This window comes from Dermatophagoides farinae, chromosome 9, assembly GCF_024713945.1.
Source record: "Dermatophagoides farinae isolate YC_2012a chromosome 9, ASM2471394v1, whole genome shotgun sequence".
Lineage (NCBI taxonomy): Eukaryota > Metazoa > Arthropoda > Arachnida > Sarcoptiformes > Pyroglyphidae > Dermatophagoides > Dermatophagoides farinae.
This window is the reverse complement of record NC_134685.1, coordinates 593,356-619,207: the sequence shown is the minus strand read 5'-3', so window position 1 is coordinate 619,207 and position 25,852 is coordinate 593,356. Positions and strand designations below refer to the sequence as shown.

General features: G+C 30.4%; 5 protein-coding genes across 6 annotated transcripts; 3 read left to right on the top strand and 2 right to left on the bottom strand.

Moving 5' to 3' along the window:
- The first annotated feature begins 2,022 nt into the window (after nt 1-2,022).
- On the top strand, nt 2,023-8,340 carry LOC124497435 (neo-calmodulin-like). Of its 2 annotated transcripts, none has more exons than XM_075734100.1 (9): nt 2,023-2,150; nt 2,419-2,832; nt 2,918-3,856; nt 3,946-4,105; nt 4,213-5,014; nt 5,086-6,890; nt 7,040-7,217; nt 7,293-7,535; nt 7,623-8,340. In XM_075734100.1, exons 6-9 carry the CDS (start codon nt 6,888-6,890, stop codon nt 7,658-7,660), a joined length of 462 nt encoding a protein of 153 aa, XP_075590215.1. In that variant the 5' UTR covers nt 2,023-2,150; nt 2,419-2,832; nt 2,918-3,856; nt 3,946-4,105; nt 4,213-5,014; nt 5,086-6,887; the 3' UTR covers nt 7,661-8,340. The 2 variants fall into 2 exon arrangements, with proteins under 2 accessions (XP_075590215.1, XP_075590216.1); XM_075734101.1 differs by having other exon boundaries at nt 3,946-4,150.
- A 148-nt stretch (nt 8,341-8,488) lies between these two features.
- Nucleotides 8,489-11,546, top strand: LOC124497701 (uncharacterized). The gene is given in 4 exon segments (XM_047061379.2): nt 8,489-9,508; nt 9,571-10,317; nt 10,319-10,947; nt 11,016-11,546. Coding segments are annotated over 4 exon segments (2,547 nt in total). The 5' UTR covers nt 8,489-8,740; the 3' UTR covers nt 11,419-11,546.
- Nucleotides 11,547-11,821: 275 nt separating this feature from the next.
- Nucleotides 11,822-14,208, bottom strand: Caf1-55 (chromatin assembly factor 1 p55 subunit). Its single transcript, XM_047061764.2, has 4 exons — nt 13,604-14,208; nt 13,053-13,514; nt 12,269-12,984; nt 11,822-12,180 (listed from the first exon to the last, which is right to left on the bottom strand). Exons 1-4 carry the CDS (start codon nt 13,626-13,628, stop codon nt 12,124-12,126), a joined length of 1,260 nt encoding a protein of 419 aa, XP_046917720.1. The 5' UTR covers nt 13,629-14,208; the 3' UTR covers nt 11,822-12,123.
- Nucleotides 14,209-14,343: 135 nt separating this feature from the next.
- atl (atlastin GTPase) lies at nt 14,344-18,062 on the top strand. The gene is made up of 4 exons (XM_047061763.2): nt 14,344-15,385; nt 16,025-17,189; nt 17,255-17,477; nt 17,540-18,062. The coding sequence occupies exons 1-4, from the start codon at nt 15,127-15,129 to the stop codon at nt 17,783-17,785; spliced, it is 1,893 nt and encodes a 630-aa protein (XP_046917719.2). The 5' UTR covers nt 14,344-15,126; the 3' UTR covers nt 17,786-18,062.
- A 428-nt stretch (nt 18,063-18,490) lies between these two features.
- shtd (anaphase promoting complex subunit 1) lies at nt 18,491-25,841 on the bottom strand. Its single transcript, XM_047061164.2, is given in 4 exon segments — nt 18,491-19,287; nt 19,356-23,939; nt 23,941-25,425; nt 25,483-25,841. Coding segments are annotated over 4 exon segments (6,882 nt in total). The 5' UTR covers nt 25,768-25,841; the 3' UTR covers nt 18,491-18,759.
- Between the last annotated feature and the right edge of the window lie 11 nt (nt 25,842-25,852).

Genomic DNA, 25,852 nt, shown 5'->3' with positions numbered 1-25,852 from the left:
AACAAAAACAACATCAACGATGGCAACACGCCCGTATTGCTATAAAATTCAATGGTTAATTTTTCTTCTTTTTGTTTCTGTGTTTGTGTGTGTGTGTGTGTGTGTGTTAGCATTACAAAGAAAAATCCCTGAAATGAAGCAAATGAAGAAGAAGAAGAAAGAAAAAAAAAATTACATACAAAAATAAATGCAATTCATAATAATAATATTACTTATGGCGAAAAACAAGAAAAAAAAAAAAAAAAGGAAATGTACGAGATGTTTCCATGGTCGCCTCAGAAAAAAAAATTCTGGAGATTTTTTCTTATTATTGCACAAACGAATATTCGGTAAAAGCAAATGTATATATATACAGAACATTTGGCATCCATTTTTCAACCAATGATAATGATGATGATGATGATGATCAATTCCTTTTGTCGGCTTCTGGATTCTAACAAAAAAAAAATTCTATAATCAAAAAAAAACAAGAATTCAGCAACAGTAGATATCTTGTGTTCTTGTTTAAAAAAAAACATGACAAAATCATTTTTGATTTTTTGGCAACAACAACAACAACATCATCATATTAGGTTGTATGTGTGTGTGTACAAGATCTGGTCTAAATTCAAAATAAGAAAAAAAAAACAGAGAGAGAGAAACAGTGAAAAATTTTTGTTTATATTCCAATTCAATTCTATATAATGAAAAATCTTTCTTTTCTTTTCTTTTTTTTGGCCATGTGATGCTGATTCGTGTGTGTGTGTGTGTGTCTGAGAATCAGGTCGTCGAATTTGATATTGAAACTATTTAGATTTGTTTTTTCGTTTATAATACCTATATTTCAATATATAAAGAAAATGTGAATCTTAATACAAAATTCATTTCACGACGACGACGACGACGATGATGATGATGATGGTAAGTGAAAAAAAAAGAAATAACTTACCAACACAGAAACACACTTGAAGAAGAATATGATGATGATGGTTTATTTATAGAATTCTTTAGTTTTTTTTTGTGTGTGTGTATGTATGTACATACATCAATGATCATCACCACCACCAGCACCACCACCACCACCACCATCGTCGTCATCGTTGTCATCATCGTCATAGTCATTATTATTAAAACATAAACAAATATAAATACATGGAAACAGTATACTCACTCACTAATCATCATCATCATCATTGTTAATGCGCTCAATATATATTTGTATATATTGAATGAAGAATATATTCAAAAAGAATTATTTACATTTACTATATTAATTTTTTATCATCATCATCATGATAATAATGATGATGATGATTATTGTTCAAAGTCTTTATCTTCAATGATGACACTGGTAGTTGTTGTTGTTGTTGTTGTTGAACAAACACCAGATAGAATTCAATGTGTCTGTAGTGTGTGTGTGTGTACCAGGACATCACCTGAAACAAATAGAAAAAATAAAACAATGATAATAATTTCAATATATATATATAGAATATACAAAACACTTACGAATATAAACACAAACACTAAATAATAGATTCTGTGATTCTTCTATTTATTTATCATCATCATCTAATTCAATGATGATAGACTTTATTATTATGATGATGATGATGAAGCAAAAAGAATATGGAAACAAAAACAATATATAATGGATAAAATATAATAATTATTATTATTAAAGAATCACTTCGAAGTGAAGAGAGAGAGAGAAAAAGCCAAGAATTTACTTTTGGAACACACCTACATTATAGGTTCGAGAATCGAATGTATAACAAACAAACAAAAAAATGATGATGATGTAAAAAAATTTTTCGGAAAATTTACATGATTGAAAGTTTTAAAAGAAAAAAAAATATTCCCGGCAAAAGAAAAAATCGAATGAAATTTTTTTTCATCATTTGATCATCAAATTATCAAATGATGATGAAAAAAAAACGAAATTTTTTTTTGCAAAGAAATACAATCGAAAAAAATGGAAAACCACAATCGATCGTCATCACGATATGAGCTCCATTAGTCATCATCATCATCATCAAATTTTGATATCATCGAAAAAAGAAAATCGAAATAAAAATGATAATATAATACCACAAACACAAAAGGTTTCTACGTATGTACTTTCTATCGATGGTGTGTGTGTGTGTGTGTTTGTGCACCTGATATTATCGGTAATGTAAACACGAAAAAAAAAAAATAAATGAATGAATGAATTTCATATGAATCATTTTCATTTTTTTCCATTCATTCATTCATTCCAAAAATTGAATCAGCACAAAAAAAAATTTTTCACGAAAGAATCAGTTTGTTCGTTACACGGTGTGTGTGGTGGTGGCTGGTTTTGGCACATTTGATATCAACCCACCACCCACCCTCGACTTTCCATTACCATTGTAAAATGTTCCATTTCTAATTTTTTTTTCTTTTTTCTTTCCTTAGAAATTATCGAAATCGAAACCATTGAATGACTAAAGAAGAAAAACCGGTAGACACCAGAAAGATACCACAAAGAAAGAAAAAATCTAAAAAAGAACCAACAATTCTCATCTGTCACACACACACACCTACAGATAGAATTGAATCTTGAATTTGCAAGAATTTTTTTTTTTTTTGATTTTTGTTTCATCATATTCGACCATCGTCATCATCATTATAAATTTGTATGATATTCATTGTTTTGTTCTTCATTCTAATTACATATGTGTATGATTTCAAATTCAATCAATTTTTTATTATTACAATTTAATTTTCAACAATTTAAAGTCTTCATTCATCTTTCACTATGTTGAACATTTCAAATGAAAAACAAAATTAAAATGAAAACTTTCATCACCCGTCGTCGTCTTCTGCCATGTATGACTTTTTCATATCGATTCTTTTTTTTTTTTTGGTAAATGAAATTGAAACTTTTTTTCTTCCATTGATTCTGATTGCACAGACAACGATGACAGCAACAACAAGACACCATCAAAAAAAAAAAAAAAAATTACCACTACAACCACCAATGTCATACTGCACACAAAGAATGATGGTGTATGTGGGAAAAAAAACATTTTCCAAACGAATGAATCCCATTCGAAAAATGATAATAGAATAGAATGAAATAACAATTTCCATTGAAATGGAAATTTCGACAGAAAAATAAACAAACATAATAATCAAATCAAATCCAGGATCGAACCACCAAGGATACAGCGACCGATAAACAAACAAACAGAAAAAAAATCCAAATTTGAATCGTATCCGAAACGAGGACAACAACAACAACAACAGCCGAGAATCATAAAAAAAAGAGAATTACAGGTTTTATTCTTGCACACCGATTAATTTTCTACAAATCGACAATTTTCTCCTCTCTATTCTCATTGACATTTCGATCTCATCATCATCGTCATCAACAACATTATTTTTTGTTGACAAATAATTGGGATTTTCTTCTTCGGTTTCAAATGTATGGCGAAATTATGTGAAAATAAAACAAAAAACATTTCCGTCATGGATTATGATGTGTCGACGGAAATTCTCTTGTGTATTGTTTGAAATAAAGAAAGAAAAAAAGAAAATATTTCGGAAAAATTTCAATTTTTTTTCCAGAAAACAACAACAACAACAACAACAGAAACAATCAAAACTTGAAATCGGAAAATTCATTTCATTCCTTTTGCCCTGTCCTGGTTAATCAAAAAAAACGAGAAAAAAATTCAACACTAAAAAGTTTTGAATTTCTGAACTTTTATTTTTTTCCAGTCAAATAATAATGGAAAAATGGTTGGCATTGGCCAAAATCATTGCATTTGCACAAACATCTACTATACTACCTTGAACTGCTACCAGTTTTTTTTGTTGTTACTGTTGCTGTTGTTCACCTTGATTATCGGTAAGCCATAAATTTCCATACATTTATTCTGATGATGATGATTCTGATTCTGGAACAATACAACATTTTTTTTTGTTCTTTTGGATCAGGCAAATAACAGACGACGAATTTCATTTTACCTATGTAATATGTGTGTGTGTGTGTGTACTCCTGAATAAGAATATTCTATGCAACAACGACGGCGCATTTCTCGTTACGACCAGAAACGACCAAACGAGAAAATAAAAATCGAAATAAAAACGAAACAAGGTATGTTTCATTATCATCATCATTCACGTTTTAAACTGCGAAAAGGTCAAAACACAAAAAAAATTCAAACTATTCTGATTCCTAATTTTTTGTTGTCTCTCTATTAGATTTCGATATTTTATGTTCGATTCTTTCGAGAAAATTTTTTTTTTCAACATCATTCTCAACAATTCACACTGTCATTGATTCTGTATTTATCCGAATTTATTGCCCGACAGCCGTAAAAGTTTAAAATACTTTTTTTCATTTTCTTTCAATACACAAATTAAGATATTTCATTTTTATCGGTGATCATTTCAAAAAAAAAAGAATTTATTGAACAACAACAACAACGACGACGACTAGAACAAGAAATCTTTTATTGGCATTTTTTTAAAGAAAAAAAAAATTTCAACTATTCAAATTCATCAATTTACGATCATCATCATCATTTGGGATCACTCTGGGGAAATCATAATTTATTTTTTTTATTTGATTTCTACAATAGGAATTTGGAATGTGACAAAGAATTTTAACAACGATAACAACAACAACAACAACAACGACAACCTATTATCATCAACAATATATAAAATTCGGAATTTGAAAAACACCTACCTACTGTTAAAAAAAATCATTGAACAAGAAAATTCCAGACAACAACAAAAAAAAAACATTTGCTGCCAATAATCTAGAATAAGAATAGAATGGATGAATGAATGAATTGAATTGAATTGTATCCATGTTCATTCATTCATTTTATTTCAGTTCAGTTCATTTCAAGCATTTTATTATCAAGAAAAAAAAGGAATATTCATTGTCAACATATAATAATGATAATTTTTGAAAATTATTCCAATTCTTTAATTACGAAGACGACGACGACGACGATGAATATAATTATAAACACTGATGATCATCATCAACATCGTAATTATCATTATCATTTTATTTTATTCTTATGGTGACTAATTTTTATTTTATTTCACTTCTACTACTAGAAACTCAATGATCTGATAAAAATTCTATTCATATGACATTCATTTTGAGAAGAAAAAACAGTTTTCATGTTTCGATGTGTGTGTTTGTGTCTGTATGTTTATAATAATGATTGGTTACCAGGAGATTTTTCAAAGGTTTTTTTTTCTCCATTCGAATTGGAAGAAGTAAAAAAAAAACACGCAACAGTTTATACTGCTATTTTGAATGAATGAACAAATGAATCAACAACAACGACTACAAAGCATACTAAAATTCGTCAAATTTTCGAATCATTTTCGAAAGAAAAAACGGTTTTTTTATATTGGCAACCATATGATGATAATTTCATAGCGCCTACATCATCGCCAACAAATGAACAAACAATAAGATCAATGTGGATGTTTGAATACAAAAAAAAAAAAAAAAATATCCAAACATTAATCAACCAGCCAACCAATCTACCAACAATAACAACGAAAAAAAAACAACAGATTCATCAGTTGTCAGTGGTAAAAAAAAAAATATCATGTATCTGTATATACAGTATTAACAATGCATTATTATGGTATACAATGCAATTGACGATGATGATGATGATGATGTGTGTACATGGAAATCATCCAAGAAAAAAGAAAAATATATCTGATTTATTCTAAAAATTGAATTCACACATACATACACACACACACACACATAATGTAGGTGTGTATGTATGTCTCTTTGTTTATATTAGTGTGTGTCTATGTAATGTTGAAGACATTGATATTATCATTATATATCCATTGTCATCATTCATGATGATGATGATGATGATGATGATTGTTGATTGTCGTCTTCGTCGTCATCACTATCACTATCACCATCAACATAAACAACAACAATAATATCGGTAGTTGAAATCTTCATCATCATCAGACATCATCTCATCTTGTTTTGTTTTTTAACTTTTTCAACGTAAATATCATTTTGAGGACAATTGAAAATTGAATATTTTCTCTCTCTCTCTCAGTTGTTTTTGTAGCTGTGAAATTAAATCCTATAATTTTGTTTTGTTTTTTTCCATCTTTTGCTTGTTTTGAATATTTTTTTTTTCGTTGTTGTTATTGGTGGTGGTGGTGTTTATCGAGGAAGAAAAAGTTGAAAAAAACCTTCGAAAAAAAAGAATAACCTCGAAGATCATCTTCATCGTTTATCGCTAGTCAGCATCATCATCATCATCATCATCAGCATCATCATCATTTGACATAAATTTGACATCAGGGAAAAAATCAATTCAATTTTTCTATCTTTATGTTTTGTTTTGTTTTTCATTTTCAGAATACAATTTTATTCAAAATTTTAATCAATTGACAAATTTTCATTTAGCAAAGAAAAAAAACCTGATGATTAAATTAATCGGTGATTGATCGATTAATCGTGACATTCATTCATTCACACAAGCACACATACAAATACCCATCAATCAATCAATCATCAATCACCAAGTGTGTGCGTGTGTTGTTGTTGTTGATATTAGTTCATTAACACTTTTTTTTGACCAGAAAAAAATATTTTTTTTTTCATCTACAACCTAGTACAACGACGGAAACGGATAATATTGTTTCATCGCCGTGTCCGTGTTGATTGGTTTCAATTTTTTTTCTCCAAAAAAGCATCACTTTATTTTTATTTTCAAAAAAAAGCTTTCATATCTTTGTTTAAATAATTTATCCTATCCTATAAACAAACATAAACTTTCATCATTTGTTTCTGTGTCCACTATAAACATCAACATCGTTTATTTTCATTCTTAAAATATAAATAAATAAAATATAAAAAAAAAATGGTAAGGACATTTATCTCATTCAATCGATTCAATTGATTGATGGAAAAGTTTTGTTTGTTGTTTGTTGTTATATTATTGTCGTGTAACATTCTAAATTGGTTTTTTTTATATATTGTCGTTCTCTTTCTTTGAATCTTAAATCATTCAAGGCCGAATATGGACTATCAGATGAACAAGTAGCCGAATTTAAAGAGGCATTCATGTTATTCGATAAAGATCTGGATGGCCGTATAACGGCAACTGAATTAGGTATTGTAATGCGTTCATTAGGACAACGTCCATCGGATGCTGAATTGAAAAATATGGTCACCATGGTCGATCAGGATGGTAAGTGATGATGATGATGATGATGATTATTTTTTTTTGAATGTCAATATTTGGATGTTATGTTATGTCAAAAAGGTAATGGTACGATTGAATTCAATGAATTTTTACATATGATGTCGAAAAAAATGAAAGAAACTGATAAAGAAGAAGAACTAAAAGAAGCATTTCGTGTATTCGATCGTAATGGTGATGGTTTTATATCGGCACCCGAATTAAGGTTGGTCATGACAAATCTGGGTGAAAAATTAACCGATGAAGAAGTCGAAGATATGATACGTGAAGCTGATCTTGATGGCGATGGTCTTGTTAATTATATTGGTGTGTTTTTCTTTTCTTTTTCTTCTTTTGATTTATTGAATTTCACTATGAAATTTTCTCCTTTTTTTTCGAAAATTTACATTACAGAATTTGTGACCGTTTTGAATCCACCAAAAGCAACCTAAAAGAAGCAAAGAGAGTCAATAATTTATTACATACACAGTCATCAGTCAATTAATCATCCAAAATAAACACACAACGAAAGAGCTGAATCCATTCAAGCATCAACACAACATATACACACAAACTGAGATATTTCATTTGAATTTGTTTTTCATCATCATCATCATCATCATCATCTTTATTAAAATCGTTGGAACGATACAAAAGTAGATTGTGCAAAAATTGGACAACAATCAATCGTTGGTGGAAGAAATTTCCCAACAATATAAATACATTTAGTTTTGAGAAAAATTTTCCGGAAAATTTTTTGTCTAGATTTGGATGTTCGAAATCCCGGAATCCAAAAACAAACAAACAAACAACAACAAAATGTAAATATAAAAAAAAACAAGAATCGAACAAGAGAATCAAACAAACCAGTGGATGAAAATTCATATACATCCGAAAAATTTATTCATCAATCCAATCATCATCAATTAATCAATTGTGACAATTGTGTTTTGAACAAAACAAAACAAAAAAAAAACGAAAAAAAAAATTTCATTTCAATTATATGAAAAATTGTGAAAAAAAAATTATATGCTAATTATTTGATTGAAAAATTGTGAATTTGAACAAAAAAAAAGATTATTATTATTTTAATTCAAATATAATAAAATTCTATATATGTTTTATATGAAAATATCAAATGAAAAATTTTTTCACCATGATGTGTGGATCTGTTTAATCGATTCATGTGCATAAATGATGTGTTTGCCACCACTTTGATGATGAAATGACCGATTAATCACACACACACACAAAAACTCTCTTTGACTGATGGTAAGTTCACCAATATTGTTGTTGACCATTATGTTTTGTTCTTTTTTTTTCTCCGATTTTGAACATTTACGATCGATGGTTTGATTTTTTTTTCGCTTATTTAAAGACAATCATTTAAAATTGTTTCATTTTGATTTTTTCTTGCTTTTTGATTCGATTTTCTGAATCATCATCATCATTATAATCGCTATCGTTCTCTTTCTCTTTCAATTCAAAAAAAATAGTGTTTGAATAACAATTCGAAACAAGAAAAAAAAAATATGATTGAAGAAACAAGACATTGCATTGGTTCTGGATTATCATCCTCATCATCATCATCATCATCTTCTTCGTCCTCATCATCAACACGTGGCCATCAAAGTGGTTATCATTTACGACAATCATCGATCATATTATCGTTACCAAATAATAATAATAATAATAATGGATTATTTATGGAACAATCGGAAATAATTAACGAACAACAACGGCCAAGATCATCAACTTCATATCATCATCATACAATTATTGCCAATAATGAGCATGAACAATCGAACAATCAACCGCAGCAACAGCAGCAGCAGTTACAGCGACGAAAACATCCAAATTATTTTAGTTTCATAAAACGTTCATCATTGAATAAAGGATCATTCGAAATAAATGGCCGCCATAATGAATGTATATCCTGTAAGGATAATGTATTCTATGTTAAGAATTTGAAATTTCCCGATTGTGTTGTACGTAATCTTTGTCAGATATATAAATATAAAGGTGAATTATGGTTTATAAATCGTTCATCATCATCAACAAATGATCATCACGATGATGATGATAATGGTAACGATAATGATAGTAATCATGAAAATCAGTTGATAAAATCTTCTGGCCATCAACAACAAGATTGTTATGAAACAATTTATGAAAAAATTCATGTCGAATTGAATGATTTTTATTCATTTATTAAACCACTGAAAGAGGATGAAATAATGCGAAAAGCAACATTTTTCTGTTTAGCCGATTCAATTAAAAAACTTTCATTCGTTAAACAGGTATGATGGTTTGATTTTATTAATTAATATAATAATGAAAATTATAAAACTTTTACACACAGGTAAAATATTATGGTAGTTATAGTTCAAAAACCTATCTGCCTGTAAGCGATATCGATCTGGTTGTCTATTGTAATCTTGTCAATGATGAATTACAAACACTGTTTTTGATTGCCGAACGTTTAGCATATGATGGCATTATTGAAAATCGTTTCAACATTATTCCATTATCACGAATACCATTGTTGAAATTTAATGATTCATTAACCGGTTTACCGATAAACATTACGTTGAATACAAAAAATGTTATGGAACGTTCACAATATATTAAGGAACATATTCGTCCAAATTCACATCAGATGAAATTATTATTCTTTCTTAAATATTATCTTTTATCAAAAGGTACGAATCAAGTATTCTATGGCGGTATCGGTTCTTATGCATTAGCATTGATGGTTATTCGTTTTTTTCAAGAAGAATCTGTCAAAGAATTAGTACGTAATGAAAATGTTTATCAAAATTCCATTCTTGGCTATCTATTAATGGGATTTTTCGAACGTTTTGGTGATGTAAATTTTTTCAAAAATCATATAATTTCCGTTCATAATGATGGTGATTATATTGAATGTAATTATCTTAATGATACTAATCATAATCATCATCATGGTGGTGGTGGTAATGGTGGTGGTAGTGTTGGCCGACATTCAAATTCAGAGAAAAAATCATCAATATTACGTATCAAAGATCATATTGAACCATGGAATGATGTAAGCTATGGTTCATTTAATTCAGCTGAAATTCTTAAAGATTTTCCAATATCTTCATGATAAATTCATGAAAGCTGATAAAAGTCGTTCAAAATCATTGCTTGGCCAAGTATTATATGTTGTCGACAGTTTCATTGAATATCGTAATCTATTGTTGTATCTATTCCGAAAATGGTTTGATGATTATGACGTGAAAGAATATCTTTCAGGTAAATATCCGAGTAAAACAAAATTTCAAGAATTTATTGAAAAAAGACGAATATTTCATAAACAAAATCTATCATTTACACAAACGTATTTGGAGGATAAATCATTGGAATTTCGTTTTGAATCATTACCATTGCCACATTCATCAATGAATCGTTCAACAACGGCGACAAATACAAGATCTGGTAGCTATGATCTATTCATTGATTGTGATCTTGATAATGATAATGATGATGATGATTATGATGATGATATTGAAAATCGACAACCAATTAACATTATTAATCATCAACAACATCATTATCATCAACGACCTGCACATTTTAATCATCATCATCATCATTATAATCATCATCGTAATAATTATCATAATCATAATCAAAATCGACATTATCATCATCAAATGAATAACCAAACTAACCATAATAATGGTAACATGTCAATGATCCATCAACCATTCGATAGGTAAGATTATCAAACGATATATTCATCACACCATTAACATTCGATTCTATTTTCATCCAAATAAATAGATTTCGAGCAAACAACACCACTAGCACCACCACCACAACATCGAATGTTCAATCATTTTTACAGAATAATTTCAATTTTGGTCCAAGACGTACCAATAATAAACGAAATAAAACCGGTTTTAATCCTTTGTTTACTGATAATATTCAACAACAACAACAAGATCCTGATATGATGATGATCAATAATGAAAAACAACTCACGAATCCAAATTCATTCAAGAAAAATACTTCAACAACAACAACAACAACGTCCACCGATAATGACATCGAACATGATGAATTTCAGTCGTCGACAATAGCTACAATCATAACCACAACGCCTACTACATCATCATCAATGGATACAAGTTTTACTTGTTCAAATCATGTCAGCGGTGCTGATGATGATGCTGATGGACGTTGAGTGTAAAATCAAAATTGCCGTCCTGCCAATTCCGTTTCCAATACTGTTTTTAAATGAATTTTATTTTCCATTTAGCAAACAACAACAACAATAGCATCAGCAGTAGCATCACCAATGGCAAACAAAAATCCCCCCCAAAAAAAATACAAAAGATCCTAAAAAGAAAAAAATCAACAAAAAAAATCAAATTAACCTGTGAAAAAAAACCAAAAAAAAAAAAAAAAACAAATACACTGAAAACACCTCATAAACGGTACATAAACCTTGAAAACACATTGCCATTTATTGCCTGTGTATTGAAAACAAAAATCAAACTGTTTGTTGCTTGTTTGTTTGTTTGCCAAAACATAATGGTAAAATAAAATTGAATTAAAATTAACGAAAAAAAAGAAAGAAAATGAAATTTTTCTGTTTGTTGTTTGGTCAAAATTTAATTTCCAGATATATATTCTGTAAGTTTATAAATTGATACATTTCAAATATTTTTTTTTCTTTTTAAAAAAAATCTATTTTTCAATTTAATTCAAATAGGATGAAGATGAAAATTACAAATCTTTTTTTTTGGAATAATGAAAAAATCATCATCGTTTCATGTTGTTCATAAGAAGAAAAAAGAAATGGGTGTGTAACAACATCAACGTTGAAAATGGATTGAATAAATGTTGCCGATGTGTATGTAATGTGGTTTTCATTCCTTCATTCATATTATTCGAGATCATTTGGATTGGCTTCTGTCTCTTCTTCCGTATAAATATTTTCCGCCTGTGTTTATAAACAAGAAAAAAAAGTTTGTCAACAACATATTTGAATATATAAATCAACGGGTTAATGATTCGAATATCAAACTTACCATTTGCCAAACTTGCATAATATTATCTTCTGATACAGAACAAATTACCCACGGATCACTTGGATTCCAAGCAAAATCAGAAATTTTAGCTGTATGACCACCATGTATGAAAAGAAGTTCGGGTGGTCCGTCTTCGGCATCTTCATTTGTTTGTTCTTCGCCGATACGGCTTAAATCCCAGATATTCAAACGACGATCAGTACCGGATGATGCAAGTATAGTTTCATTATGTGGTGACCATTGTACTTGAAATATTTCATCTTTATGCGATGTAAATGTATGCAATTTGACTTTAATGTTACGCAAGTCCCAAAGTGCAACGGTTTTATCAGCCGAACCGGTAGCCAAAATGAATTCCGAAAATGGATTGAATGATAAACAATTAACTTCGGCCAGATGAGCATCGACAACTTGTGCCGGTTTATTCGTATCTCTTGATCGCGTATCCCAAATCATCAATGTTTGATCATCAGAAACTGAACCAAATAATGATTCATGTAATAGATGCCATGCGACATCTTCAACCACCGATGTATGACCATTAAAAATAGATAATGCATCAATCACTTTATCCGATCTGGTATTTGAATTTATATCCCATAAACAAATGGTTTGATCATCCGAAGCCGATAATAAATGTCCACTAAGATTGGCATTCCATGAAAGACCATAGCCTTCTTTTTGATGACCTTTCAATCGTAGATCGGGATTACAAGCTATATCGAGTGGAATGGAAAATTTTCAAATGGTGAAAACACACATAACAACAAAGGAAAATTCATACCTTTATCAGCCGGTTTAATTGGATGTTTTGTGTAATCAAAAATCAAAACATCACTTGATGGTGTTTTCGTTGCAATAACATTGGAATTTTGTGGCATATAACGTGCACGATTAACTTCACCTTCATGATTAATCTTTTGGATGATTTCAATTTTACCAGCAACCGATGCAAAGCCACCATATTCATTTGTATCGATATCATAATAACTGGCATCAAAACTATGATCTTCATTCGGTAATTGAACCGTAGCTATAACCAAATGATTTTGTTCATCCGATGTATGTGTACCAAGTATTATCTTATGTACACTATAATCGAAACCAGTAGGTCTTTGTACTTCAGGCAGCCATTGTGCTGTTAATGATGGCCATTCTAATGCATGTGTCATAACCAAATCATAAAGAAATGGTGTATTCTTTTTCCATATTTTATATTCTTCATTAATGATACGTTCTTCAACCGCTATATATAATTAGATTTGAACAGAAAAAAATACATTTTAAAATTAATAATAATTCAAAATACTAAATCACAACAACAACACAACTTACCGGCTTCTTGTTTAGAATCGCCCATTTTTTCTTTCAATACTGTCACAACGATCGATGATCAAAATTTAATTTATGCGAAGAAAAAAAAATTTTTTCAAAACAAATCCGAAGAAAATGAATTTACTAGATTTTTTTTTGAATTTTGAAAACTTAAATTGTAAACTCTTTGACAGCATGTGCACACACACACACACAGCACATCAGCAAAGCACATCCAACAAAAAAAAAAAATTCGAGCGGCAAACAAAAGCTCAAACATAAATGCTAATATATAATCCGTAAGGCCACCTAGCGACAGTATTGTAACCAAAAAAAAAAAATTGCCTAATTCATAAATGACGTTATCGAATATTTTTTTTTTCTTCATCATCATCATTCGAACGTGAACAACAACAACGTTTAACCAAAAATGTTCAATTGGATAAAAATTATTATTGTTGTCAAGTATAAAATTGAGCAAGTGAAAAAAAAGTTGCATGTAGGAAATTGTCAAATCCAATTTCATTTTTTTTTTCTGTTATCATATCTTATTTAAGTGAAATTATTATAATAGCAAAAAAAAATTGTCGATCTGTAAATTGATTTGTTTGCTTTTTTTCAGGCCATGTAACGCGTTATTTGCTGCATGTAAAATTGTGTGTGTGTGTGTGTATGTGCGTTGTTGACATGATTGAAAATTATTTTTTTTTTCATCATCGTCATCTCTTTTGCTACCACCATTTCTCATCAAATAAAATTTTGTTCTCTTTTGTTGATGTTGTTGTTGTTGTTGTTTTCCATAGCATCCTCTATAATTTGAGTTTCAATTCAATTCGATCATCATCATCATCATCAGCTACCATCACTATCAGCTACTACTCAAAGACATCATAATCAACAGAAAAAAAAATCGAAAATCATTGGATTATCCATCACAAGTGGTGGTGATCTCAAGACCAAATTATACAGATTTTGTTTCTCATTTATATTTTTGTTTTTGCTGTTTCTGTTTGTCTGTGTGTATGTGTATGTGTTGTGTTTCGTGTTTTTATTCCCTTTGCATACATCATACGGAGAGAAAGTATAGTGACACGCGTTCAACATTTAGAATTCTTCGTGAGTGAAAAGAAAATAATAAAGGCCAAATAATAAAAATTCTTCATTTCATTTTTCAACAACTGTATTTGTCTGTGTTTGTGTGCATGGAAAGAATTTTTATCTAGTTTTTATTCTAAGAAAAGAATTTTTATTTTGGCTAAATTATACTACAATGATGATGATGATGAACATTAATTGAATTTTTTTATTCGTCTCTCTCTTAAATTAACCATCATTAACATTGACGATTTTTTTTTCATTCTTGTTTTTATTATTGATTGAAATTTTTCTTCCTTGGTGCAATTGGTGGTGGTGGTTGTTGTGTTTGCCTGTTGTTTTTTTTTCTTAATTTTACCAACCAATCTCTCCCTCTTCAGCATTCCTTTTGTTGTTGTTGTTATTATTATTATTCTGTTATTTATAAAAATTAATAAATTGTATATATAATGGGTGATCGACATGAAACTGCAATAATAAATGATAATGGATCATCAACATCATCGCAGACATCATCAACAAATGGTGATTATGAAATGATTACCAATCCAATGGAACAATTAATTGGACAGCCAATACAGATTGTAAAAGTAACTGATGAACGTAAATTTGAATTGGATGTTGATGCACTTGGTTCAATTCTATTACGAGATTCAATTCGTGATACACCCGTTGTTGTTGTATCGATTGCTGGTGATTTTCGTAAAGGTAATTATTGATTAATTATATTTTGTATTTATTGATTATTGATGATTGATTTTTTTGAAAGCTAATTAATCATCATAAAAAATTTTATATTTACATTACAGCCATAGAGACATTGAGAGAAAGAGGTACACATACAACATGAATAGATACACACAGTCGATCATCGATTATAGATCTTGTAAATCAATTGCGATATGATATCAATCTGAATTATGAACAAAAAAAGAATGTTTTATAAAAACAAAGAAATCCATTTTCCAGTTTTTTGGGTTCTTTTTATTTGTAAAAAGATAATAGGACTGATTGATTGATTGATTGATCGATAATTTGTTAGCTTAGAAGAAAAAAAAGGAAAATTTCATTTTAATGATACCGTAATTGTCATTGTACGTACTTGTACGTCTTACATATGTACAACTGAGCAGATCATAGTGTAGATTACATAAATCAATCTCAGCAACAACGACGACAACAGTCAACAATAATATCAAATAGCAAATAGAAAATCTTTTTTTTTTGACGATTATTTTGACATTTACGATTGTTTTGTTTTTCAAATATTTACCCAATTGTATATTTTTAATATTATAGATTTGTTGTATAATAATAATTGTTTTTTTCTTATTTTGATTATCTTAGGAAAATCATTTATGTTGAATCATTTTCTTGGCTATCTACAAGCAAATAGTTCGAATCATAATAATAATAATAATAATAATAATAATGGTCAAAATGATGGTTCATCATCATTATCACCATCAAATGATGATTGGTTAGCCGATCCAACAGCACCATTGAAAGGATTTTCATGGCGTGGTGGATGTCAACGTGATACAACCGGTATACTTATGTGGTCTGAACCATTTCTTGTTCGTACATCGGATGATAAAGAAGTGGCTGTCATTCTTATGGATACACAGGGTGCCTTTGATAGTGAATATACTGTAAAAGATTCGGCCACTGTATTTGCATTGTCAACGATGACATCATCGATACAAGTTTTCAATATAATGCACAATCTACAAGAGGATAATCTACAGGTATTGGAAATTTTCCTTGAATATGGCCGTCTTGCATTGGAATCTGTACATGAAAAACCATTTCAAAAATTAGTGTTTCTCATACGTGATTGGTCATATCCATATGAACATCCATATGGATTTGATGGTGGCCATAGATTATTAGAAAAGAAATTGGAACTTAAAGAAACCATGCCCGAACAATTACAACGGGTTCGCCGTAAAATTCGTGAATGTTTCAAAGAGATTGGCTGTTTCCTTATGCCACATCCTGGTGCTCGTGTTGCTACTGCACAGAATTTTGATGGTCGTCTTGGTGATTATGATCAGGATTTTGCTCATCATCTTCGTCAATTTGTTCCAAACCTGTTGGCACCTAGCCGAATTATACCCAAAGAAATCGGTGGCCGTCCAATAACTGGACGACAATTGTTGGAATATTTCAAAGTTTATATCAATGTATTTGCTGGTGATACAATGCCTGAACCGAAAACCATGTTGGAAGCGACGGCTGAAGCAAATAATCTGAATGCCGTGGCCGTTGTTAAGGATATGTATACGAATGAAATGGAAGCCATTTGTGGTGGTAATCAACCGTATATAAATCCGACAACATTGGAACAACGACATGCTGACTTACTGGTCAAATGTATGGATGAATTTGATACTATTCCAAAGATGGGAGGTGCTGAATATTCTGTATCATATCGTGAACGGCTTGAAGAAGAGCTGGGTCAAGCATTCGAACATTTTGCCATACAAAATAAAAGTAAAAATGTTTTCGGGTATGTAGTCTTCATTTTACAATCAAATTCCATTTTTTAATGATAAATATTATTTTTCACCACAGCCTGTTTGGTACACCATTAATCCTGTTAATGGCCTGTTTCATTTGTTTCATGACTGCACGTATCATTGAAGTTTTCGGTATCCAAAAAGTGGCCAACATATTTGTTTCAATTGGTACGATAGATTTGGCTATATTCATTGCATATGTCTTTGGTCGTTATTCGGGTAATTATCCCAGTTTCGTATCGATTATTGATCATTTTTCCGAAGAGCTTTGGTTATTTGTAAGTTGTTTTTTCAATTTCAATTATCGATTACAAATTGATATTTATTTTTTTCTCTATAGTTATTGGATAAGCTACAAACATTCATACAATCACATACAGCATCATCTATAACACAAGCTACCGGTTTGAATGTAACATCAACTACTTCAGCAGCCGTAAATATGACTAGAAGTTTTTCAACCAATCAAACGAATACTACCTCATCATCCGGTTGGGCTGGTGGTACAGGTAGTAGTAGTGGTGGTGGTGGTGGTAGCCATCAATTACAAACAGAATTACATAAACGAAAAACGCGGAAAGATTGATTATATATTTGAATCGTACATATGATAATCAGATGGGGAAAACATTCGACCAACCAACCACAAGCAGCAACCAAAAAAAAAAAAAAAAAAAAAAATGTAAAAACCTTCGAACTGAATATATGATGAATATGAATCGTACAATTTCCATTCAAATTATTCAAATCAATTAATGATGATAATTAGTTAATAATAATTTTTAATGATACTCCAAACACACAATCCTTCCCATACTCTTTTTATCAAATAAACTTTTTCAATTAAAACGAAATAAAAAAAACTGATTATATAGATTTCTTAATTCTCCATTTGAAAACAGTTTTTAATCAGTTGATGATTTTAATTTTAAAATAATTGTGAAAAAAATAAGATTAAATTGTCGATGTAAAATTTACATTGTAAATGTCAATTTACTTTTTTCTGGACCAAGTGCTGCCATCTATCAATATAAATAACAACTAATTTCCGAGGTAGCGAATGTGGCGACGCCTAGCGGATTTTCACTGAACTAATTTTTTCGCATTTTTTGTCATTTTTTGTCATTTTTTCGTAAAATTTTAGTTCAGTAAAAATCCGCTAGGCGTCGCCACATTCGCTACCTCGGAAATTAGTTGTTATTTATATTGATAGATGGCAGCACTTGGTTCAGAAAAAAGTAAATTGTGAATTTAATTGACAAAGTATAGGCACACACAACATTAAGTTCAATTTTTATTTTAAAAAATTTTTATTTGAGTTTGAAGACAATCACAATGATAAAAATAAAATAGCATCATAATCAGGAATTTTTCCATATATCACATAAGAATAATGCTGATTGATTTGAACGTTTCAGCCATTTGATTAGATTAAATGTATTCATATTACCAGTGACGACGTTGTCATCCACCGATGATGTTGATTGATCATTAGTGAATGGCATAATGTTAAAATATACAATTGATTCAATTAAAGATTCATCATCACCATTATTATTATTAGTTAGTAGTAGTATGGCATATCTGTTGTATTGATAATTGTCCACGAATATATTCAGATAATTTCCTTAGATTGACATTTGTTCGTATATGATCTTCCAATTGAAAACGAATTGTTTCAATCATGCGGTATATTGACATCATTGATCGTATGGAACGATGCTTATTAAGATAATTTGATGCAATACGTATCTGGCATAATATTAATGATTTATTCGTTTTATATTCTGTGATTGGTTTCAACCAATTCGCACCACCATTACTACTACCAACATTATTTGCTGTCATCATCATCATTATCATCGGTGATTGTTGTTGACGACGGCTAACAATAGCTATACAAGAAGCAATCAATTGTATGGATGGTATGAACAAATCCAAACGTTCATCTTCTGCACAATCATATAGAATTGAATTAATCTTATTCTTCATTCGTAATTCACCATCAGTATGATAACCGGTTTGATTGAAAATCTTGAAAAATGTTTTCAATATGGTTTCATTGGTAAAATCAAACAGTGTGAAACTCTGCTAACACAAAAACAATTTATCGATTAAAAAATAAACAGTCACACCAATCAAATGTTAGAACATACCTTTTGATTTAATTGTCGTCCATTTGACAACGATAATCGGCCACCACCATGAATTTTAGCATTGCTATTATCATAGATAAAATCTTTATTGTAGCTAAAACCTTTTAATCGTCTTTTAATGTAAAGATGGCCACCATTCGATGCTAGACAATGTTCAAGTTTGATAAAATTTTTTCCATTTTCAAATTCAATTGGCCAATAATTTGAATCGATTAATTCGACTGTTTCTAATCGGTTAAGATCCGGTAATAGACATGGTGCAGTTTTTTCCACTACGGCAGCAACTGATGATTGTTCATAATCGGTTTTAAATGTATAACGTATTCGTGCATAAAGTGAAACGCCTGTATCAATACAAGTTGGTATCAATAGTCTTGGCTGACTTGCCAATGCATATAGATGGCGAAATGCTTGTAAATGATAACGATTATCATTCGTATGTATTGGATATTTTGGAAAAAATGCACAGATTAAAGCCGCTACAGATTCTGGCGATGAATTCAATGTCATTCGACAACCGCCAAGAAACAATAAACCAAGTGCCAAATGAATAGCCATGAATGATCCATATAAAACATGTGTTTGATTCACACGACAACGTAAGAATCTACATATACGCATAATATCAACATTTCCAGTTCCGGCCATAATTATTGAACAAGCAACGATCAATACATTTACACAGGATTCAATAGTTGAACGGCCAGCTTGTTCAATCTGGGTATTCGTGCCTTTCTGACTTAGCGTAACCATTCTAGAAGTATATTTATAGACCACCTGAAAAGCTTGATCATTAGCCGTGCCAGCATATCGTAGAGCTAAAGCAAAACAAGCACCAGCAATAATATTACAATATGATTGTGTCATTGTTTCATAATCAACATCATCAATGAACATCATTTCATTTTCCAATCCTTTTTCAACGTTTGTATTACGTTGAAATGCATTATCATAGATAATGGTCGGTATATGTGAATCAATCCATTCGGTTGTTGGTCGTATTGCTGACCACATTATTAAATTTTTTGCCAAAACTCGTAAAAGAAGAAAATCTGGCCGTACCATTTCAAGTAAATTCTGTGTTGCCGGCACTTCTAACCATTGTACGATAGCTGCATTTCCAGTATCAAAAAACATCATACCCAATGCTAAAGTTGCACCAGGACTTGTTACATCGGCATTAATACAATCACCTTCACGTATATGATAACTAGGTGTTTTAGTCTTTTCTTTTTGTAATGTAGACATTTTCTTATGTACACCCAACATATAATGATTCAATTGATCCGGTATTGATATTCCATCCGATGTTGTTACATTTATCAGTTGATTACCACGACCAAGTGTTACTAAACCAAATGCTAAACCAGCGGATAATGCATATGATTCACGATCAATATAATGTTCCATTTCTGGACCAGGCGGTCTACCAATTTCAGTAAGCATTACTTTTGCTATATAACGATTTCCGGTTGCTTGAAATAATAATCCGGTTCCAAGAACCGCAGCTACTCGTACAATTGGTGAAACATCTAATTCAGTACTAGTTGATGGTAATAGTCCTTCAAGATGAATTCCAAGTAAAGCAAATACAGTTGAATCCATTGTTCCACGACGAGATGCAGACAATCCAAGCAATATTGCCACTTTAGTCAGATCATTTCCTTTGGAAAGATAATCATGTAGATGTATTATGGAAAGATTATCCAAAAGACCATTTAAACCTAGTGCAAGTAGAAAACCGGCATGTTCATAATGATCATCAGCTGATTGATTATTGGATGGTTTATTATACAAAATCCATGATGAATCAACCATTCTGTTGGGCGCCGAAGAGATTCGTAGACCAGCCGATACACCATTATGAAATAATGGCCATACATTCATATTTGGTGGTACATCAATATGACTTAAATGTATTAGATGTCTTGGTGGAACTTTACCATGTAATACCAATGGTGGTATTGGAAAACGTTCAATAACAGTTGGACTATATGATCGTAATGTAACCATACCACGTCCAAGTGGCAAAGCCATTGTACGAAATGATAATGCAAGCAAATGTTTTTCTTGTTCTTCAACAAATTCATTATCTGGTACGCCAGGTTCTTGTTTTATATCGATTATCATTGGTTTCGATGACAATAACATTCGATATGCTTCATGTAATCGTTGATCATTTGGAAATAATAATCGCAAAACGGACAGGTCAAAATATTCCAATTCTTCATTCATATTTATTGTTTGTGTTGTTAATATTTCATTTGTTGTCATTTGTTTTGCCATAGCGTTTGATGATGCTGATGATCGGGCAAAACAATATGGTTGCTGTTGTTCTAATGCCGATAAATCTGGCCGATCAATAAGTGAATAAATTGATGAACACCAATCTTTTTTTGGATTATCTCGAAAATGATAGACTATATTCCATAGTGGTAATGCTAATCCAAATGGTAATCGTTTAATATATTCACGTGTAATATCCAATGCTGACATTAATAGAAGAATTTTTTCCTTTGAATCTTTCGATCTACTATTTCGATCATCATTTTGTTGATCATCATAAAGTTCAATAATTTGTTCAAATTTTTTCATATTCACAAATGCCGATGGATTTGAATCAAAATTAAAACTATTATGTCCAACATGTTGTAATACTAATTGTGGATGTATCAATTGTTTACAATTTAGATTTGAATATAACAATATCATATTGAATATATTTGGTGTTACTACATTTGAATTTTCACCAATCATTGTTGTTGTTGATGATTTTGGTGATAATTTTGTTGCCGATCCAAGATATGGAAATAATATTGATGCAGCAGAAGCAGCAGCAGATGTAGTAGTTTGATCTTCTTCATTATTCAACAATGTATACAATGTATTATAAACAGATGGTGGTCGTGTACAAAAATATGGTGGATAAATAATTCTATCTGTATGTTGTTTAAATTGTTGATTAGAATCAGATGATATTTCCATACAAATTTCTGAAAAATCTCGATAATAATGATCCAAATAAGCGGATAGATTGAGATTAGCGGCTAATAAATATAATAGATCCACTAATGATCGACATAATGGCCAATTCATTTCAACTAATTTCAAATCTTCATATACAAGATGTAATGAATACAATATATGTGCTGTATATGGATATAAAAATCCTGGACAGGTAAAATGTTCAGATTTTAATGATAATAATAATGATGATGATTGTTGTTTATTTAATATGGATGCTGATGATGATGGTGGTGGTCTATCAATCCAATCGATATTATTTTCAGCCATTAATTGATAGAAATCATCATCATTACCATTATTATCAATATCATTATCGATACGAATTTTTTTACTACTTTCCATTCGTGATAAATCATTATTACTACTCGAACGTTGTTGGTCATCATTGAATGTGCTAAGATTAAATGTAAGATTTGAATTTGCCATCATTGTCGATGATGAACATATGATTTCATTTTTACAATGATAATATTGTTTCAAACGTTCTTTATCGAAACCAATGGATGAAAATAGACAAAGTTTGAATAGGATACATTCCGGTATATCTTCTTCATTATTTGTTGAATTACGATATGTATACCATGCTGCTAATAGATGTATAATCTGATCTTTTGGCAATAATTGACGTAAAGCGGCTAAACATTTATCAACTAAAAATGTGGATGCCATTAATGGAAATGATAGACGATATAAACGGTAATCATCTTTGTCTTTAGCTGATGATGATCGTTGAACAATTGTAACACGATTATCAATCGAATCACAAAGTCCAATAATTTTACCAAATTGTCCTGGACATTGTGGTTGAATGAAAACAAAATCGCTTGAAATTTTTTGTGAATGATGATTCTGGTGTTGCTGTTGCTGCTGTTGTTGTTGTGTGGAATAATCAAATGGTGATGAATGCAAAAGACGAGATGTTTGACCAGTAATGTTATTTGTAGATGATGATGGTGGTGAAAATTCCAATAATTCACTTAATTCTGGTGTAAAATTATTAGTATTTACAATTAATGGACTTGTTGTTGGTGTTTGAAATTTTAATGAATTTCTTAATAATGTTGTTGCATTGGTAGAACTAATATGACATGATGATAATTTTGCAGGTGTTGTTGTTGATGATGATGAAGATTCCATTGGAATTGATGATTGTAACATTAGATATGACATTGTGGGTTGTTGTAAATGTATGATGGCAACTTTAAAAACACCACTATATAATATCAATGTATTGGTCTCATCAACAACAATGATCATACTTAATGATGGTAATGGCTGTGCATCTTTAACTGTAAATATTTTAGTTGCTGTAAAAATGTATTTAAATTTCATTTTTTCATCACTGTTGTTATTTGTTGAGTCTTCATTGGTTGTTGAAGCCTGATCAAATCGTATAAGTTTCAATATTGATGAATTATTATTTATTGCAGAATCCGATGATGATAACATCAGATTAACATTGGATCGATTATTTGTATTGATGACTAAACCAAGATAATTTTGGCCAAGAAAATCCCTTGTAATAAAAACTTTTGTTGCCATCGAATGTGATGATTGTGTTTGATGACCTCTGATGGATCGATGTTTCGGACCAAATATGTTCCATAGCCAATTCAAATTCATTTGGCAAAAATCTAGCTGATGATCTTTCAATAGTTGATGGCGATTGATCAATAGTTCGACTTGTATTGATCGATGATGATATCGTTCCATTCATATTCACTATCAGTGATGATGACGGTGAGGATTGTGCTGCCAATGATTGATTGGTCATATTCAATGGAGAATTTGGTTGAAAAATTCTATTTAAATTTGGTGAATCAATCATCAATGTTGTATTACGGCTTGAATCTAGATACATTTCAATATCTAGATCAGTTAATCGTGGATTTGTTGTATGATAAATATTTAATGGATTTGGTGATATTGGTGAATCCATACGACTCGTTATTAGATTTGACATTAATACAGATGGTGATGGTGTACGTGGTATATCTATTACATCCATTTTATTAAGAATGTGGTGATGGTGCATTAAAGATGATGAATGACGTAATGGTGAATGATATTGTGTTGAAAGTGGTGATGATGAATTTCGATTATTATGATGATGATGATGATGATGTAAAAGTCCACCCGATGTTGTTGTTAATGATGTGGATGAACCTTGTTTTTGTACCATTTGTTGTATAAGATTATTACTTAATGATCGACTTATTGATGATGTAATACCAAAATTAGTAAATTGCTGTTGTCTTTTACAAGGATTTTCCGGTGTTACCATCATATGATTATTATTATCAACAGATTTTTGATTATTCGAAATATTCAAATAATTTTGTTGTTGTTGTTGCTGCTGTTGATAATGATGATGTAGAAATAATTGATGAATATCCCTATCTTTTACTGAACGAAATTGATATATTTGATGACAATTATTATGGGAACAATAAAAAATGGCTAAATTTTTTTCCACAATAATATTGATTAGTTTTAGTTGCTGATTCGAAAACGATTGTGCTGTTGATGATGATGATGATGATGATTTGGGCATGATCATCAAAACTGGTGATAAATCATTCAATGGATTTGATAATGAATAAATGGCCGGAAAATCTGGCATTTCTCGAGATTCTGAACCAATTATTCTTTCGAATAAAAGACCATGATCAATAGTGGCCACCATTTTTCCCACACGAAATGGTAAATGTTTTTGATAATAATCACCATTATCTGATAGGATATGTAAACGATAATGATCATCCAATATGCATAATGTTTTCAGTATTTTCATCCTTTTTCTACTGTAATGATGACGTTGATGATCATTACCAATCGATGACGACATGGCTAGATTATTATCGTCGGTGATTGTGAAATCACACCATAAAGCATCGATAATATTATCCGGTAATGTTAATGATTTATCCAAAAATGATTGTCCATTATTATTCGATGGACGATGGCTAAGAATCAATGAATTTAAATTGACATAGATTTCCTCTTCACCTTTGGGAGTTTTTCGTAGCCGCCAAAAATCAGTCTAATTAATTTTCGAATCTATTAATTTTTGGATGAAATTTATTACTGAAAAACTCACCATTGGAAATCGATCCGTTATATTTGTGGCCGTTTTGGATGATGAACCATCATAGGTTTCATTGATTGATCGAAATAAATCTCTACATTGATCTAATTCGGCAGTAATAAAATCATTGTTAAAGGCAAAATTTTCACCATTATCGGACACTAGATTATCATCATATGAATTATTTCGATCAGATTTTGATTGACGTGATGTTAAATTTGGATTCGGTATCGATTCGATAATTGAACGACCAAACGGTTCATATGGCGAGATTTCATTATCCAACGATATGACCATATTTTGTTTGATGATGAATGACAAATCGAATCGAATTGAATTTAAGCTAATAAGATTTGTAAAAATAAAAATAAACCGCCACTAA

What these genes read in the sequence shown, in the direction of transcription:
- LOC124497435 (XM_075734100.1), top strand. An exon ending in CACCATGGTCGATCAGGATG is followed by an intron (nt 7,218 to 7,292) that starts GTAAGTGATGAT and finishes TATGTCAAAAAG; the next exon opens with GTAATGGTACGATTGAATTC. An exon ending in TGGTCTTGTTAATTATATTG is followed by an intron (nt 7,536 to 7,622) that starts GTGTGTTTTTCT and finishes TTTACATTACAG; the next exon opens with AATTTGTGACCGTTTTGAAT.
- Caf1-55 (XM_047061764.2), bottom strand. Translation starts at nt 13,628, where the DNA reads ATGGGCGATTCTAAACAAGAAGCCG. An exon ending in CGATTCTAAACAAGAAGCCG is followed by an intron (nt 13,515 to 13,603) that starts GTAAGTTGTGTT and finishes AATTATATATAG; the next exon opens with CGGTTGAAGAACGTATCATT. An exon ending in AATTAAACCGGCTGATAAAG is followed by an intron (nt 12,985 to 13,052) that starts GTATGAATTTTC and finishes CACTCGATATAG; the next exon opens with CTTGTAATCCCGATCTACGA.
- atl (XM_047061763.2), top strand. Translation starts at nt 15,127, where the DNA reads ATGGGTGATCGACATGAAACTGCAATAATAAATGATAATGGATCATCA. An exon ending in TGCTGGTGATTTTCGTAAAG is followed by an intron (nt 15,386 to 16,024) that starts GTAATTATTGAT and finishes TGATTATCTTAG; the next exon opens with GAAAATCATTTATGTTGAAT. An exon ending in CCGAAGAGCTTTGGTTATTT is followed by an intron (nt 17,478 to 17,539) that starts GTAAGTTGTTTT and finishes TTTTCTCTATAG; the next exon opens with TTATTGGATAAGCTACAAAC.